This window comes from Hyla sarda, chromosome 2, assembly GCF_029499605.1.
Source record: "Hyla sarda isolate aHylSar1 chromosome 2, aHylSar1.hap1, whole genome shotgun sequence".
Lineage (NCBI taxonomy): Eukaryota > Metazoa > Chordata > Amphibia > Anura > Hylidae > Hyla > Hyla sarda.
This window is the reverse complement of record NC_079190.1, coordinates 118,130,908-118,144,563: the sequence shown is the minus strand read 5'-3', so window position 1 is coordinate 118,144,563 and position 13,656 is coordinate 118,130,908. Positions and strand designations below refer to the sequence as shown.

At 41.5% G+C, this 13,656-nt stretch overlaps 1 protein-coding gene across 5 annotated transcripts in view; it reads right to left on the bottom strand.

Annotated features, from left to right (window-relative positions):
• The window catches only part of ASIC1 (acid sensing ion channel subunit 1), a 355,544-nt gene that overhangs the window by 85,613 nt on the left and 256,275 nt on the right, over positions 1–13,656 (bottom strand). The window contains exon 1 of one of the 5 annotated variants that reach the window (XM_056555375.1): positions 2,551–3,278. The exons of the other annotated variants lie outside the window; for them this stretch is intronic. Within the exon in view, the coding sequence (XP_056411350.1) occupies positions 2,551–3,141 (591 nt within the window). The 5' untranslated portion in view covers positions 3,142–3,278. Of the gene's footprint in view, positions 1–2,550; positions 3,279–13,656 lie in introns of those variants that run through there. 5 annotated transcript variants of the gene reach the window in all.

Here is a 13,656-nt window from a genome sequence, read left to right as displayed (position 1 = left end):
TCTTTGTCACCAAAGTCTAGTAAGTGAGGACTGGACTAGGACTTCTCTGTGCTTACACCTGTCCTATCAGGCTGGAGTATAAAAACAGAGAGGAGGGGTTCAAGAGCAGCCTGCAGTGATTAGATGAAGAGACACAGCAGACTCAGGGAGGAAGTAAATGCAAGGTGAGTGAGGGTGGGCTCAGTGCTTGCCTTAGACATGAAAAGTGGATATTAGAATGAGTGAGCAACAGAGGGATTTGTGAGCTACATGCAAAAGTTAGAGGAAAAAAAGACATGTAAGGCATCTGCATGACCTAGTGAGTAACATTTTTATAATAATATTTATTTTCTGTGATACGACAGGTACGCTTTAAGAAGCAAAGAAGGACTGAGAGATGTGAGTCAAAAGTAGGGACCATTCCTCCCAAAGAGGGGCACTTAGTAAGTGTCAATTACAGTCCAATTCTTGCACCACAGAAACCTCCTTCTGTGTCAATGTTTCTTATAAATCCCTCCTGCAAAGTGTAGGTGTAAGAGCCTGTTCACATTGCCTTGGACTTTTACTGTTAAAATGTTTGTGTGATTTTTTTTTTTTTTTTTACTTTGTTTAAGGGTACCTGTCTCTTTGAAAAACTTCTGATCAGTCCCCACCGGTCTTGCAGCAGCACGAAGCTCGGGGGGAGCCTGTTTATTTCTAATGAGTTATGGGGACAGTGTACAGACTGACAGAAAGCTTATAGAGGGAGATTTATCAAAATGTGTGCAGAGGAAAAGATGCCCAGTTGCCCATAGCAACCAATCAGATCGATTCTTTAATTTTTTACATGTCCTCTGCAAAATGAAAGAAGCCATCTGATTGGTTGCTATGGGCAACTTGGCAACTTTTCCTCTGGACAGGTTTTGATAAATCTCCCCCATAGACTTTCTGTCAACCACCTTTACTACAAAAGGTAGAGATATGGGGGGAGATTTATCAAAACCTGTCTAGAGGAAAAGTTGCTGAGTTGCCCATAGCAACCAATCAGATTGCTTCTTTCATTTTTCAGAGGCCTTGTCAAAAATGAAAGAAGCGATCTGATTGGTTGCTATGGGCAACTCAGCAATTTTTCCTCTAGACAGGTTTTGATAAATCTCCCTCATAGACCTAACCAGGGCTCATGTCCTGCAGGAACACGAGGGAACAGAGTTCCTGCACTTTTTCCAGAGCAGGAACACCATTCCCATTAGTATGAGTTCTGCAGGGCCAGCCCTTCAGTGGAAATCTTGGGTGAGTTCCTGCACTTTTTTTCCCAGGACTTGACCCCTGGACCTAACCCATACACAGACAGGTCAAAATAGACAAAGAAAGAACAGTCTGCTGAGACGTATCACACTGAATGACACTGAAGCAAGTAAAAAAAAACTATGCTACACTTATCTGCTGTGGCTGGTGCACATTGCTGTGGGCTCCTGACATTGGAAAAGCAAGTCCAGTGGTTCATGTATACAGCAGTGGGTTACCCCAAGGTTCACAAAAACTTATTGATCACTCATTGCCTGTTTACTTATTTCTTTGTGTATATCTTATATCTGATATATTTTGTATGTAAGTATATATATATATATATATATATATATATATATATATATATACATACACACAGTGGTCCCCCAAGTTACAATATTAATTGGTTCCAGGACGACCATTGTATGTTGAAACCATTGTATGTTGAGACCAGAACTCTATGGAAACCTGGTAATTGGTTCTGAAGCCACCAAAATGTCATCCAAAAATAGGAAAAGGTGAGGATTAAAGAAAAATAAGTAGATAACTAATATAGATAAAGCAAGGCCTTACACATAAAAGTAAGAAAGATCTGCTGGGAGCTGTAATCACTATCTATGTCAGTGTTTTCCAACCAGGGTGCCTCCAGCTGTTGCAAAACTACAACTTCCAGCATGCCCGGACAGCCGTTGGCTGTCCGGGCATGCTGGGAGTTGTAGTTTTGCAACAACCGGAGGCACCCTGGTTGGGAAACAATGGTTTATGTAGAGGACAGGAGCTTCTTCAGGGTCCTATACAGTACACACACTGTCCCAAATGGAGCCACCCTTCCTTGGTGTCCAAAAGAGCAGCTAACCCGTGCACAGGTAAGGAGTAGTATAGAACTTGTAGTTCCTCCCTGTACTGTAGGGGGCGCTACCAGTCAGTGCAGGCACTTCAGTAATAGAGGTGATTTACCAGTAAAATGCCCATTCTGATTGGTCAGTTCCTCCAGTTGCGACAGGTATCACAGATCTGGACTGTCTGTAGCATTGTATGTTGAGTCTGGTTTCAAGTTACGATGGTCCAGAAAAAAACATTGTATGTTGAAACTATTGTATGTTGAGGGATCACTGTATTTATATATACAGTTTGCAAACCTATTTATACTCCATTGTAAAAAATCCTTATAACTAGTTCTAGCTCTATGTAGTGTAGACATTTGTATATCTCAAAGTATAGTCATTGAGAGAAGAAGCAAGTTTTACTATTTGGCATTTGTCCCCACCAACCATTTTGCTTATAGTGGATTGTGTGTTATCTTACCGGGGTAAAATCATCAGCGTCACAATCTTTTCCTTGGTATTTGCATTCCAGCATCATGTCATTGAGCTGGTGAGAGGAGCGCTCAGTGATCTCGTACAAATCAGACATACCATCGCCCGTTTCCTGAGATGGTCCAGAAACCAATTCTGCATCCCCGTCCTCTGGGAAGCCTAACAGAGGAGATAGGTAGATTAAGTCCGAACGTGAGAGTTGAGAATATCGGAAGCGATTGCAGTTGCACAAAGTAATCGCTGGGAAAGTCATTTTGCTCACCACCATCTCATCAATCGTAGTGAGATGTGGATATAATCTATAAGTAGCCACACGCTCCCAGACCTGCGATAGGAACAGAAAGAGGGACATTAAAAAGGCTCCGGCCCAGACAACGCGTCGGATTTCCCAAGGTCCTTCAGTGATAATGTGGTTGAGTCCATGGAGAGTACAGCTGCCTGCAAAGGAAACGGCATGCATAGAACTGTCAAATGGCTCCTCGGCTGTGTCTGTCTCTTCACATTCCACTTTATCTTGTCTTTTAGTTTTGGGTCCTCTGTCTGTGGACACAGACAATGTGCAGAATATCTGCACTGGCATCGCTTAACTTGGGATCTGTAAGAATTCTTTATCCGATGTTCAAGAAAAAAAAATCAGAGATGATCACTCTAGAGGTAGACGAAAGGATAACTACTTGGCTCACCAGGTTCTCCCCATGGAAATGTAGGACTATGTAGTCTAGTGTAGTCTGTCCTTTTCACACAGTAATATTCAGATGTATGACTCTCTGGAAGTCTCGATCACATCCACTGAAGTTTCAGTTTCTATTCTGTCTATTCTTTAATAATCTGAGATGCTGTGGTGACCGGATAAGCACTACTCATAGTCTTTTGTGGTGGGACGCTAGCATACAGAGCTGTGTGGTTCCAGTCTAGCTCTGCCACTGCAGGAGGCAGCAATGTGATCTAGGAGAGTAGTCATCAATAATGTATCAAGATGCCAGTAGAAAGGGAGGTGCTCTATAGGACTGAGCGGAACAAGGGCACAAGAATTTTGAAAGGATGGGACATTTATTTGGTTTGTCCAGTTATAGTTGTCATCTCGTTCTCTGAGAAATATCATGTTTTGTTGTATTAGTGGTAAGAAACGACATCAAGTGAATTTGTCCCTCCCTTCTTGCAGACAGCTCTTAACGTAAGTTGTGAAGGTCCTTTAGGTCATTTTACACAGGCCCTGGGGACTGATCAAATCTCAGCTTTATTGCTGCATTAGGAAGACTAAATCTATCTAGGATCTGAGCAGCGAAGATGCACGGATACCCCTATAGCATTATCAAAGATAATGGAGTCTATGAAAGATAAAAACACTAGAGTGTAGTTATAGCTTCTCAAAAATAGAAGAAGCTTTAATAGCCTTCAGGGCTAGACAAATCTCTGGAGCCAAGGAGGCTGCTTACATACATAGTCACTGCACCTAACTTGTAAGATAAGAGAATCGTAAAAGGTATCACCAAATATGTAAATATAATTACTTATGTCTGCTAATACAGTAAGTTGCAAAAAAAATAAAGTTTTTACTGAAAATAGTATATTGTACTGTGTAGATAAATCCCCAGCACAGTGCCAGCTTGTTCAGCCCGGTGCGCTTTCATCAGCACTATGTTGTGGCATTGCAGAGAGAAGTAGGTGTGTCCTGTGATTTGAAGGAACAATAAGGAAGTCCCTGTGCGAGTACTACTGGCAAACAGCATAACTTAGGTCCCACCCACTAAAATAGAGATAATGAGAAAAAACTCTGTACCAGGGTCTCAATAACAACAGTAAGAGCACTAAAATCACCTTTGAAGGATTAATGCAACCAAACAAAAAAATCTTATGAAAGTACAAGTACGCTTTAATAAAGGGTCATTTATTAGCATAACTACATACTAGCATTGCTAATGATAGGGCCAGGTTTATGACAACCTTTAAATATCTATTGGTTAAAGCAGTAGAGTCACTAAGTGCAAGATAGACGTCATGCACATTTGTGTAACATTTCTGCATTGGTAAACCAAATCTAAATTAGTGACAAAATAAATATTTCTTTAACGGATACAGTCTACCATGAACAATTAATCCTTAAAGGAGTACGGTGAGGCTTTAAAACTTATCCCGCAGGGTGTCCAAGTGCTGGGACCACCATCTCCTGCATGGCACCCCAGCTCTCCCCAGGAATGGAGCGTCATGACCCCGCATCAATTATATTATTAGTATATTATTTTGTTTGTGTACTATTATTTTGGTGCATATACCCCCACACAAAGTGGCAGCGACCCATCCCTTTCATGTTTCTCTATGGAGAGCCAGAGACAGCATTCGGGTATCTCCAGCTCTCTGGGGAGAGGCGGGGTGCCCTGCAGGAGATCGCAAGGTGGTCCCAGCGCTCGGCTCTTTAATGATGTTCCCTTCCCTTAAATAATGTTCTCCTATTTGTGTCTGTCAATAAGATCAGATCAACTCCAGAATATGGTTTACTAACAGAGTTTACCGTGGTGGTCATAGGCATTTATTCCAATAAAGAATTGGGTGTGAATAGGGTAGATAGGGTGAAGCAATGAAGCCGGAATCAGTTATGACAGATGGATTCTTAGTTCTAGAATAGTGATGAGCAGAATAGGCCATATTAGAATTTGCGATATTTCACCAATATTTGGACAAATATTCATCCTATATTCGCAAATTTCGCATAATCACTATATTCAGTTTTTTTCATGTGAAAATTCGACATGAACTTCGCATAGTGGCATGCGCAGTTATATCTTTCACCTAAAAGAAGGGAGGGATCAGTGTCCAGTCTGGAAGTGCCGATATTTACATAAATATTCGCATAAATATTCCTCTAAATTCACATAAAAAACAAATATTCGTAATTTCAAATATATATCACTATATTCTAAATATTTGTGAAATCGCAAAGTGCCGATATTCGGGGTAAATATTCGCATTTTTAATATTTACGCTCAACGCTATTCTAAAATTAGTTGGGAGGACAGAATGTAAAAAAATGAAAAATAAAAAGTGGTAACGTGCATAGAAGGAGGGGAATTAGGTCTTAAGCATGGAAAGCAGCAAAGAGATTATCTTCTCTTTACAGACTCACCAGCCAATATCTTGTGGTCAGTTTAGTAAGTAGATTTGAAACCCAGCAATATTGCAGCACAATATTCTCCCATAAGGAATCGGTAGAATTGATAATTTTTGCATTACATTACTAATTCCACCTCTTGTCATGGCTTATGATAATATGTCTCGTAGAAAGGACAGTCCTGTTATTATGCATGGATAGAATATTTTTTTTTAGAAATGTAATGCTGATGTATTAGTATATGCCAGCTTTGTGAAGAAATAAGCTGTTTGAAAAGAATGACGAATAACTGTGTATATCTCAGAATATATGCATAGGAAATAAAGGAGAAAAATTAAGGAACATGAAACTGCCTGTTATTTCTGGTAAACAACAAATCACCGCCTTTTTATTCACACTTCATAAAATCTGCTTGATAGATTAAACTCGTATAGACAGTGACAAAGCAAAAAGGGGTATAAGTATTATTGGTTCTGTTTTCCTTTTTTTAGTTAAATTGCAGTTTATGGTCAGTTTTATGCAATGGATCTATGATGCTGTCAGTTTGGGTCATTAAACAAGCAGACAGGCCGTTGACACGCGTGTATACAAAATGTGCCCACTTCAAAAACAAAGTAGAAGGTAGAAATTGGGCTTGCGTTACGGAAAATGCAACACTTGCCACATGATTAATGGGGTACTCCACTGCCCTGCCTTCCGGAGCTCCGCTCGCAGCATCCGGAAGTTCATTTCTCCGAACGCTGTGTGAGGGCTTCCGTGTTCAAGGCCGCCCCCTCGTGACGTCACGCCCGCCCCCTTGTGACGTCACGCCCGCCCGCCCCCTCAACGAAAGTCTTTGGGAAGGGGGCGCGACCGCTGTCGCGCCCCCTTCCCATAGACTTTTGTTGAGGGGTCGGGCGTGATGTCACGAGGGGGCGGGCGTGACGTCACGAGGGGGCGGCCTCGAACACGGAAGCCCACACACAACATTTGTAGTAATGAACTTCCGGATGCTGCGAGCGCAGGGGAGAACCCCTTTAAGCAAACAATTGAATACACAAAGAGGAAAGGGAAGTGCTAAAAGTAAATTCTGGCTATGAATTTAAACAATCACATGACCATTTTATAATGCAACACAAAAAGATTAAAATCGTTGATTAAAAACATGTTGAATACAAAAGTGTTGAATACAAACACACAATGGGACAAGTCACAATAACCCCCCCCCCCCATAACCCACTCTGGGTGTGAATGATCTATGACCCCTGACAAAGTTACAGTGAAAAATAATAGCAATATTGTTTAGGAATAGAAGTTAATAGCATACAATATAAAAAAAATAAGCATGTGAAAATGCAAGATCAAGCTAAGGCAAAGACTATTATACTTCAAAGTGCATGAGGTTATTACTACTACCCCAAGGATAAAGTATAAAATCCCAATCTAGTAAAATAAATCAGTTGGCAGGATAATGTAATATCCACCATATATATTGCCAGGTGTGGGGGTCAGGACCAATGAGACCCCATGCGTATCACCAATTTGTTAGGTGTATATACTCTGGAAAAAAAAAATTGCTGAGTTGCCCATAGCAACCAATCAGATCGCTTCTTTCATTTTTCAGATGCCTTTCAAAAAATGAAAGAAGCGATCTGATTGGTTGCTATGGGCAACTCAACAACTTTTCCCCTGGACTGGTTTTAATAAATCTCCCCTATAGTCCTTATGAGTACATTTTTTAATGTGTTACATAGCAAACAGACAGGAACTGGACATGCACAGGCACAGGTATGACCAATTGGCCGTTTCACATCATTTGGCGCTTCACCAGGGCCCTGGTGGTGAGTGTTGTTGAGTGCAGTGGAATTGTTCTTTCTATATGGACTGTTTGCTGTTCTCTACTCTGGCGCCATCACTGTACATCATACCTTGTAGGCCACTTGATATAAAATTTGTGTCACCCTTATAAATCTTCGACTGAGTACTGTAAAATATGTTGAGATGGATATATAACCTTGTTAGTGTATTTCAGCTGGAAAGACTAATATTCCAATAAATCAGGATGTGCGAGCGGGTGTTTGTTAGGCAGAGGATGTACTGTAATGCTTTTAATAGATAGTGTGCCTTGATTAATTGGTATTATTTTTGACTGGGAAATGAGCCATTTGGGTGATGTGAAATCCTAGCTAAAGTTTTACATTTGATATGAGCAGTTCCTGTTCTCATTTATCCTCCAGGGAGCATTGGAAGTACAAGAAATGCCACCCTTGCATAAAATGCTATATTATTCATTATAATAACCTGTGAGTGGGGGCAGGGGGCACTGTGCTCTGGTGGAAAACATATATTTTAGCAGCTTCACTTCTTGTGGGATGCTAAGGGCCATAAGTCTTAAAAAGCTTGTTGTGATCAGTGAGTTAAAGTTTTATAGCCAAAAGATACAAAATATAGATTTTATAAAATTATTTTACTTTTCCCCATTTAGCACTTCTTTGTCTGACATGGCAGCAATTCATTTACAGACTAAAATTTCTACACGTAACTTCTCATCTTGAGGATGGTTGACATTTTCAATAGCTCGGTGTTCAATCCTATAAACTTTCAACCTTTGTATATTGTTTAATTAGGTCTCCCTGAGATTAAATCTGCTAGTCTTCTGCTCTCTAGAGTCCTGTAGCAAATCTGCAGCTCTGCAAGGGTTAATGGACTGAGGCTGACATTGCAGAACCAAATTAAACATACTTGCCCCCGTCTTCACTTCTCAGTTACATGCTCTAAAACAGCCTTAGTCAGCATTGGAAAAAATAGAGACAAGGCTGATACACACACAAACATTTCCCCAAGGATCCAGTGCATTTATATATGCTGAGCTATAGTATGTCCAGATATTGCAATTTGGGGACTCCCCCCTCCCCATGGAAGCATTTTTAGAAATAAGTAAATATATGTAAAACTGTAGATGAAAATCTTGGACGCAGGTGTCTAATGCAACCAATAGTAAAAACCTTTGTGATTCAATTAAGACATCAATACCTTGCAGCAAAAGGTCTTTAGAGGCTTGGTGTCTAGTTATTTCTATAGTACATCAGATCAATAGAGCCGTATTAATCGTATGAAGATTCCCAAGAGTTGGCTGACCATTGGCTTATATTACAACGTAGTAACATTAGCTCCTCAATGAAATAAAAATGACAAGACCCCATCTATCATCCATCAGTAAAAACATTTAACATAGATTTTTACATTTTTGGAGCACATTAGGAATTTGATATTTAGGACAGTTGTTAGACCAATACCATGACCATACCCATGACCAACAGAAATCTGCTCTGGAAGCCCCTATAAGAAACACTTTTGGATTTAAGCCCAAACTTTTTAAGCAACATCTTTAGTAAAACTGGCCAAATGACATTCTTCTTGACCAAACAGCTAGAATGAGTTAGTGCTACAGTATATTTCATGTTTTTATAAAATTTTGAACAGGAAAACAAAGCACATCGCAATAATGCATGTGTTTTTACTGAAAACTGCCATGCCAGTTTCATTGATGGCACAGTTTTAATGAGTAACACAGTAGAAACATTGGAAAAGCGGCTTATGACAACTGTGCTATCAATAACTGTAAAGCAAAGCCATGGTGATCTGCAGTAAAAAACACATGTGCTAAAAAAATAGAAAAAGAACATCCTAGTTCTGAATGAATGAACTGATCATATGAAATACTTTCATCTTTACATAGTTGAATGGGCTGACAACAAAATCACACAAAAATTATCAATGGAAATCAAATTTATCAACCCAAGGGGGTCTGGATATGGAGTCACACTCAAAATCAAAGTGGAAAACCACACTACAGGCTGATACAACTTTGATGTAACCTCCCTACAATGCCTGGGCATGCTCCTGATGAGGTGGCGGATGGTCTCCTGAGGGATGTCCTCCCAGACCTGGACTAAAGCATCCACCAACTCCTGGACAGTCTGTGGTGCAACAGGGCGTTGGTGGATGGAGTGAGACATGATGTCCCAGATGTGCTCAATCGGATTCAGGTATGGGGAACAGGCGGCCAGTCCATAGCATCAATGCCTTCCTCCTGCAGGAACTGCTGACACACTCCAGCCACATGAGGCCTAGCATTGTCTTGCATTAGGAGGAACCCAGGGCTAACAGCACCAGCATATGGTCTCACAAGGGGTCTGAGGATCTCATCTTGGTACCTAATGGCAGTCAGGCTACCTCTGGCAAGCACATGGAGGGCTGTGCGACCCCCCAAAGAAATGCCACCCAACACCATCACTGACTCCAAACTGGTCATGCTGGAGGATGTTGCAGGCAGCAGAACGTTCTCCACGGCTTCTCCAGACTCTGTCACGCCTGTCACATGTGCTCAGTGTGAACCTACTTTCATCTGTGAAGAACACAGAGCGCCAGTGACGAATTTGCCAATCTTGGTGTTCTCTGGCAAATGCCAAACGTCCTGCACGGTGTTGGGCTGTAAGCACAACCCCCACCTGTGGATGTCGGGCCCTCATACCACCCTCATGGAGTCTGTTTCTGACCGTTTTAATGGACACATGCACATTTGTGGCCTGCTGGAGGTCATTTTGCAGGGCTCTGGCAATGCTCCTCCTCTTTGCACAAAGGCGGAGGTAGCGGTCCTGCTGCTGGGTTGTTGCCCTCCTACGGCCTGCACCACGGCTCCTGATGTACTGGCCTGTCTCCTGGTAGCGCCTCCATTCTCTGGACACTACGCTGACAGATACAGCAAACCTTCTTGCCACAACTCGCATTGATGTGCCATCCTGGATGAGCTGCACTACCTGAGCCACTTGTATGGGTTGTAGACTCCGTCTCATGCTACCACTACAGTGAAAAGACCGCCTGCATTCAAAAGTGACCAAAACATCAGCCAGGAAGCATAGGAACTGAGAAGTGGTCTGTGGTCACCACCTGCAGAACCACTACTTTATTGGGGGTTTCTTGCTAATTGCCTATAATTTTGACCTGTTGTCTGTTCCATTTGCACAACAGCATGTGGAATTGATTGTCAATCAGTGTTGCTTCCTGAGTGGACAGTGTGATTTCACAGAGGTGTGATTGACTTGGAGTTACATTGTGTTGTTTACGTGTTCCCTTTATTTTTTTGAGCAGTTTATATTTGCAATGCATTTTTGACCTTCAAGACATGATAAAAAACAATAAAAATGCACCATGTGAGACAAGCCTAAATCTAACTTTGAAACTATTATTGTCAAGGCTTTGTTACTATTGGGTCATAGAAAGGTATTTTGTATTCATTACCACTTATTATATTTTACCATTTTAAATATTCTGTCCATGATGGTAGCAGTAAATCGTTTTATTCGTGTGACAGCTGGTAGACAAGTAATATTGTGGAGTCAATCCTTGTAATGTTTAGGGCTAGTGTGATTCCACCTTAAAAGAATTTAAAGGGAGGTCATGCCGGACATAGCTTAAAGGATTTCAGCTTGGTATTAGAAAAATAGGGTTGACCAAGAATTTTATGACTTGACTACTGTATCATTCTTGACCCCTCAATTTTAACTCACTGATCATTTCTGCTATAGATTGCTTTATGGTGAATAGGTTCCGTTTGACCTATAATCACATTTTCTGCACTATGCTAAAGCAAACACTTGAATAGAATCAGTGGAAAATGATTGTGAATTTAAATGGCCTATTATGTTGCCGAAGCCTTTAGAGAAAATTGTTTGGATGAGAAAAAAGAGGAACATAACATTTACTCTTCATAATCCCACCAACCTGCACAGTTGGGTTGAAGAATAAAGGCCATACACTAATGATGCATAGGCTGTGTTCATATTGCATTTGGTAAACACAATTTTATATCAAGACAGGAGGCCTCGCATTATATGCAATAACTTTCTTTACTGAAAACATATAGCAGTATTAATAAAGTTCTTTTTCACTGAATTATAAGAAAAAACTTAGGTAGCAGGTGTATCAGTACAGGTATGCACAGCCGAACATGCTGGTCAAGGTCCTGGCCAATGAGCATCCAGCCCAGGTGATATAAGGTCCTGTATGCTAGAGATAGTCCTCTTTCTTTACTGCTCCGCAGATAAGTAGTTCATATCAGTTTATTGTCTTATAATATAATACTTGTATCATTCTTTCCATATATTGCATATAAAAAAAAAATAAATAAATAAATAAAAAAAGGAAAGACCAGCACACTGTGTTGTTTTATCCAGTGGGCCATTGTGAAAATTAGCAATAGGGAAAACAACTGTAGTGAGGAGGTAAGGTGGTCACTGACCACCATTTAAGATGATACTTTTGCTCAGAATCATAATACGTTTGGGTATGCCATTACCTCTAGTGGTAAGGGTTCCACTCCTGTGTTTTTTGAGTTCAAATAAAGAGGAACCTATTAATTTTATTAAAGGAGATCTCTGGCAGAAATTACCTTATCCCCTTTCCACAGACAGGGGATAAGCAGTTGATAGCAGGACGTCCGACCACTAGGACCCCCCGCGATCACTGGTACGGGACCCCAGGTCTCTCAGTGAGGAGCGCATGTTGGCTACTGGTAGATGGCAGGCGCTCCATTCTTTTCTATGTGAGCACTTCCAAAGAAATAAATGGAGCAATTGACGGCTGCAGCACACACTCCTCACTGAGCGCCGGGTCCCGCGATCAGCTGCTTATCCGCCAGAGATCTTCTTTAAGAATCTTCGATTATCAAAATGGGTCCAAGTGTCATGGAATGAGGGTGGATAAAGAAACAACCATAGTAATTTTTGTATTGGGTGTAAAAACATAATTGTGATGATTGTGGTTTTTATTTTCTCCTAAACTCTTTCTTCCATGCCCCTTGAGTGAAACCCCTACTCCCTTGTTTTCATACACTACAGTTTTTAGGAAATGATGTCTTGCACAGGTTTTAAATACCCTTGGAACCAACATTTTCATGAGCTGCCTATATGGCATGAACACCATTGGGATTAACAACCCAATTACTTCCCAATATTAACATACTCATAGTTTATTTTCTATTAGATTTGAAGAAGTTTTATTGTCATTTGATTTTTTATTTAATTTACTTCTATTTATCGTGATAAATGAGAGGATGAAGACTGACTCCAAAAACTGTCCAGGTAAACTTGTCAACTTTATTATTCCCCTTAGGGCAACAAAGTCCAAAATTATGGACAGACAAAACTACAACAAAAATAAGTCATAAAGAAGGTGAATCATATACAGTGACCCCCTGACCTACGATGGCCCCTACATACGATCATTTCAACATACGATGGCCTCTCAGAGGCCATTGGATGTTGAAGGCAGCATCAACATACGATGCTTTTGTATGTCGGGGCCATCGCATAAACAGCTATCCGGCAGCGCAGACTGCTTCAGCTGCCACCAGATAGCCGTTTACCAGATAGTCCACTGACGATCACTCGCCTGTCCTCGGGGCTCCGGTGCGTCCTCTTCGGGATCCCCTGCATCGTCGGCGCTTTCCATCATCGTCCAATAGGAGTGGCGTGCGTAGCGACGTGATGGCGGCAACGGAGAGCGAGGATGCCGGGGAAGCAGAGGCCTTGCCAGAGAATCGGGGACACCCCGGGGACGCGGCGACAGCGATGGAAGGCGACATCCAGGGCAGCGGTGACGAGCGGTGACGGTCCAGAGCGGCGGGGACACGTGCGTATAACCTTCAATACCAGTGGTCTTCAACCTGCGGACCTCCAGATGTTGCAAAACTACAACTCCCAGCATGCCGGGACAGCCGTTGGCTGTCCGGGCATGCTGGGTGTTGTAGTTTTGCAACATCTGGAGGTCCGCAGGTTGTAGACCACTGTCCTATACTCCTATACTTTACATTGCACGGATCCCTCAACACACGATGGTTCATTTGGAACGGATTACCATCGTATGTTGAGGGACCACTGTATGTTTATAGCTCAGATGCTAATATAAGCACATTAGAAGCATTTCCAGTGAACTGTAAAATAGAAATAA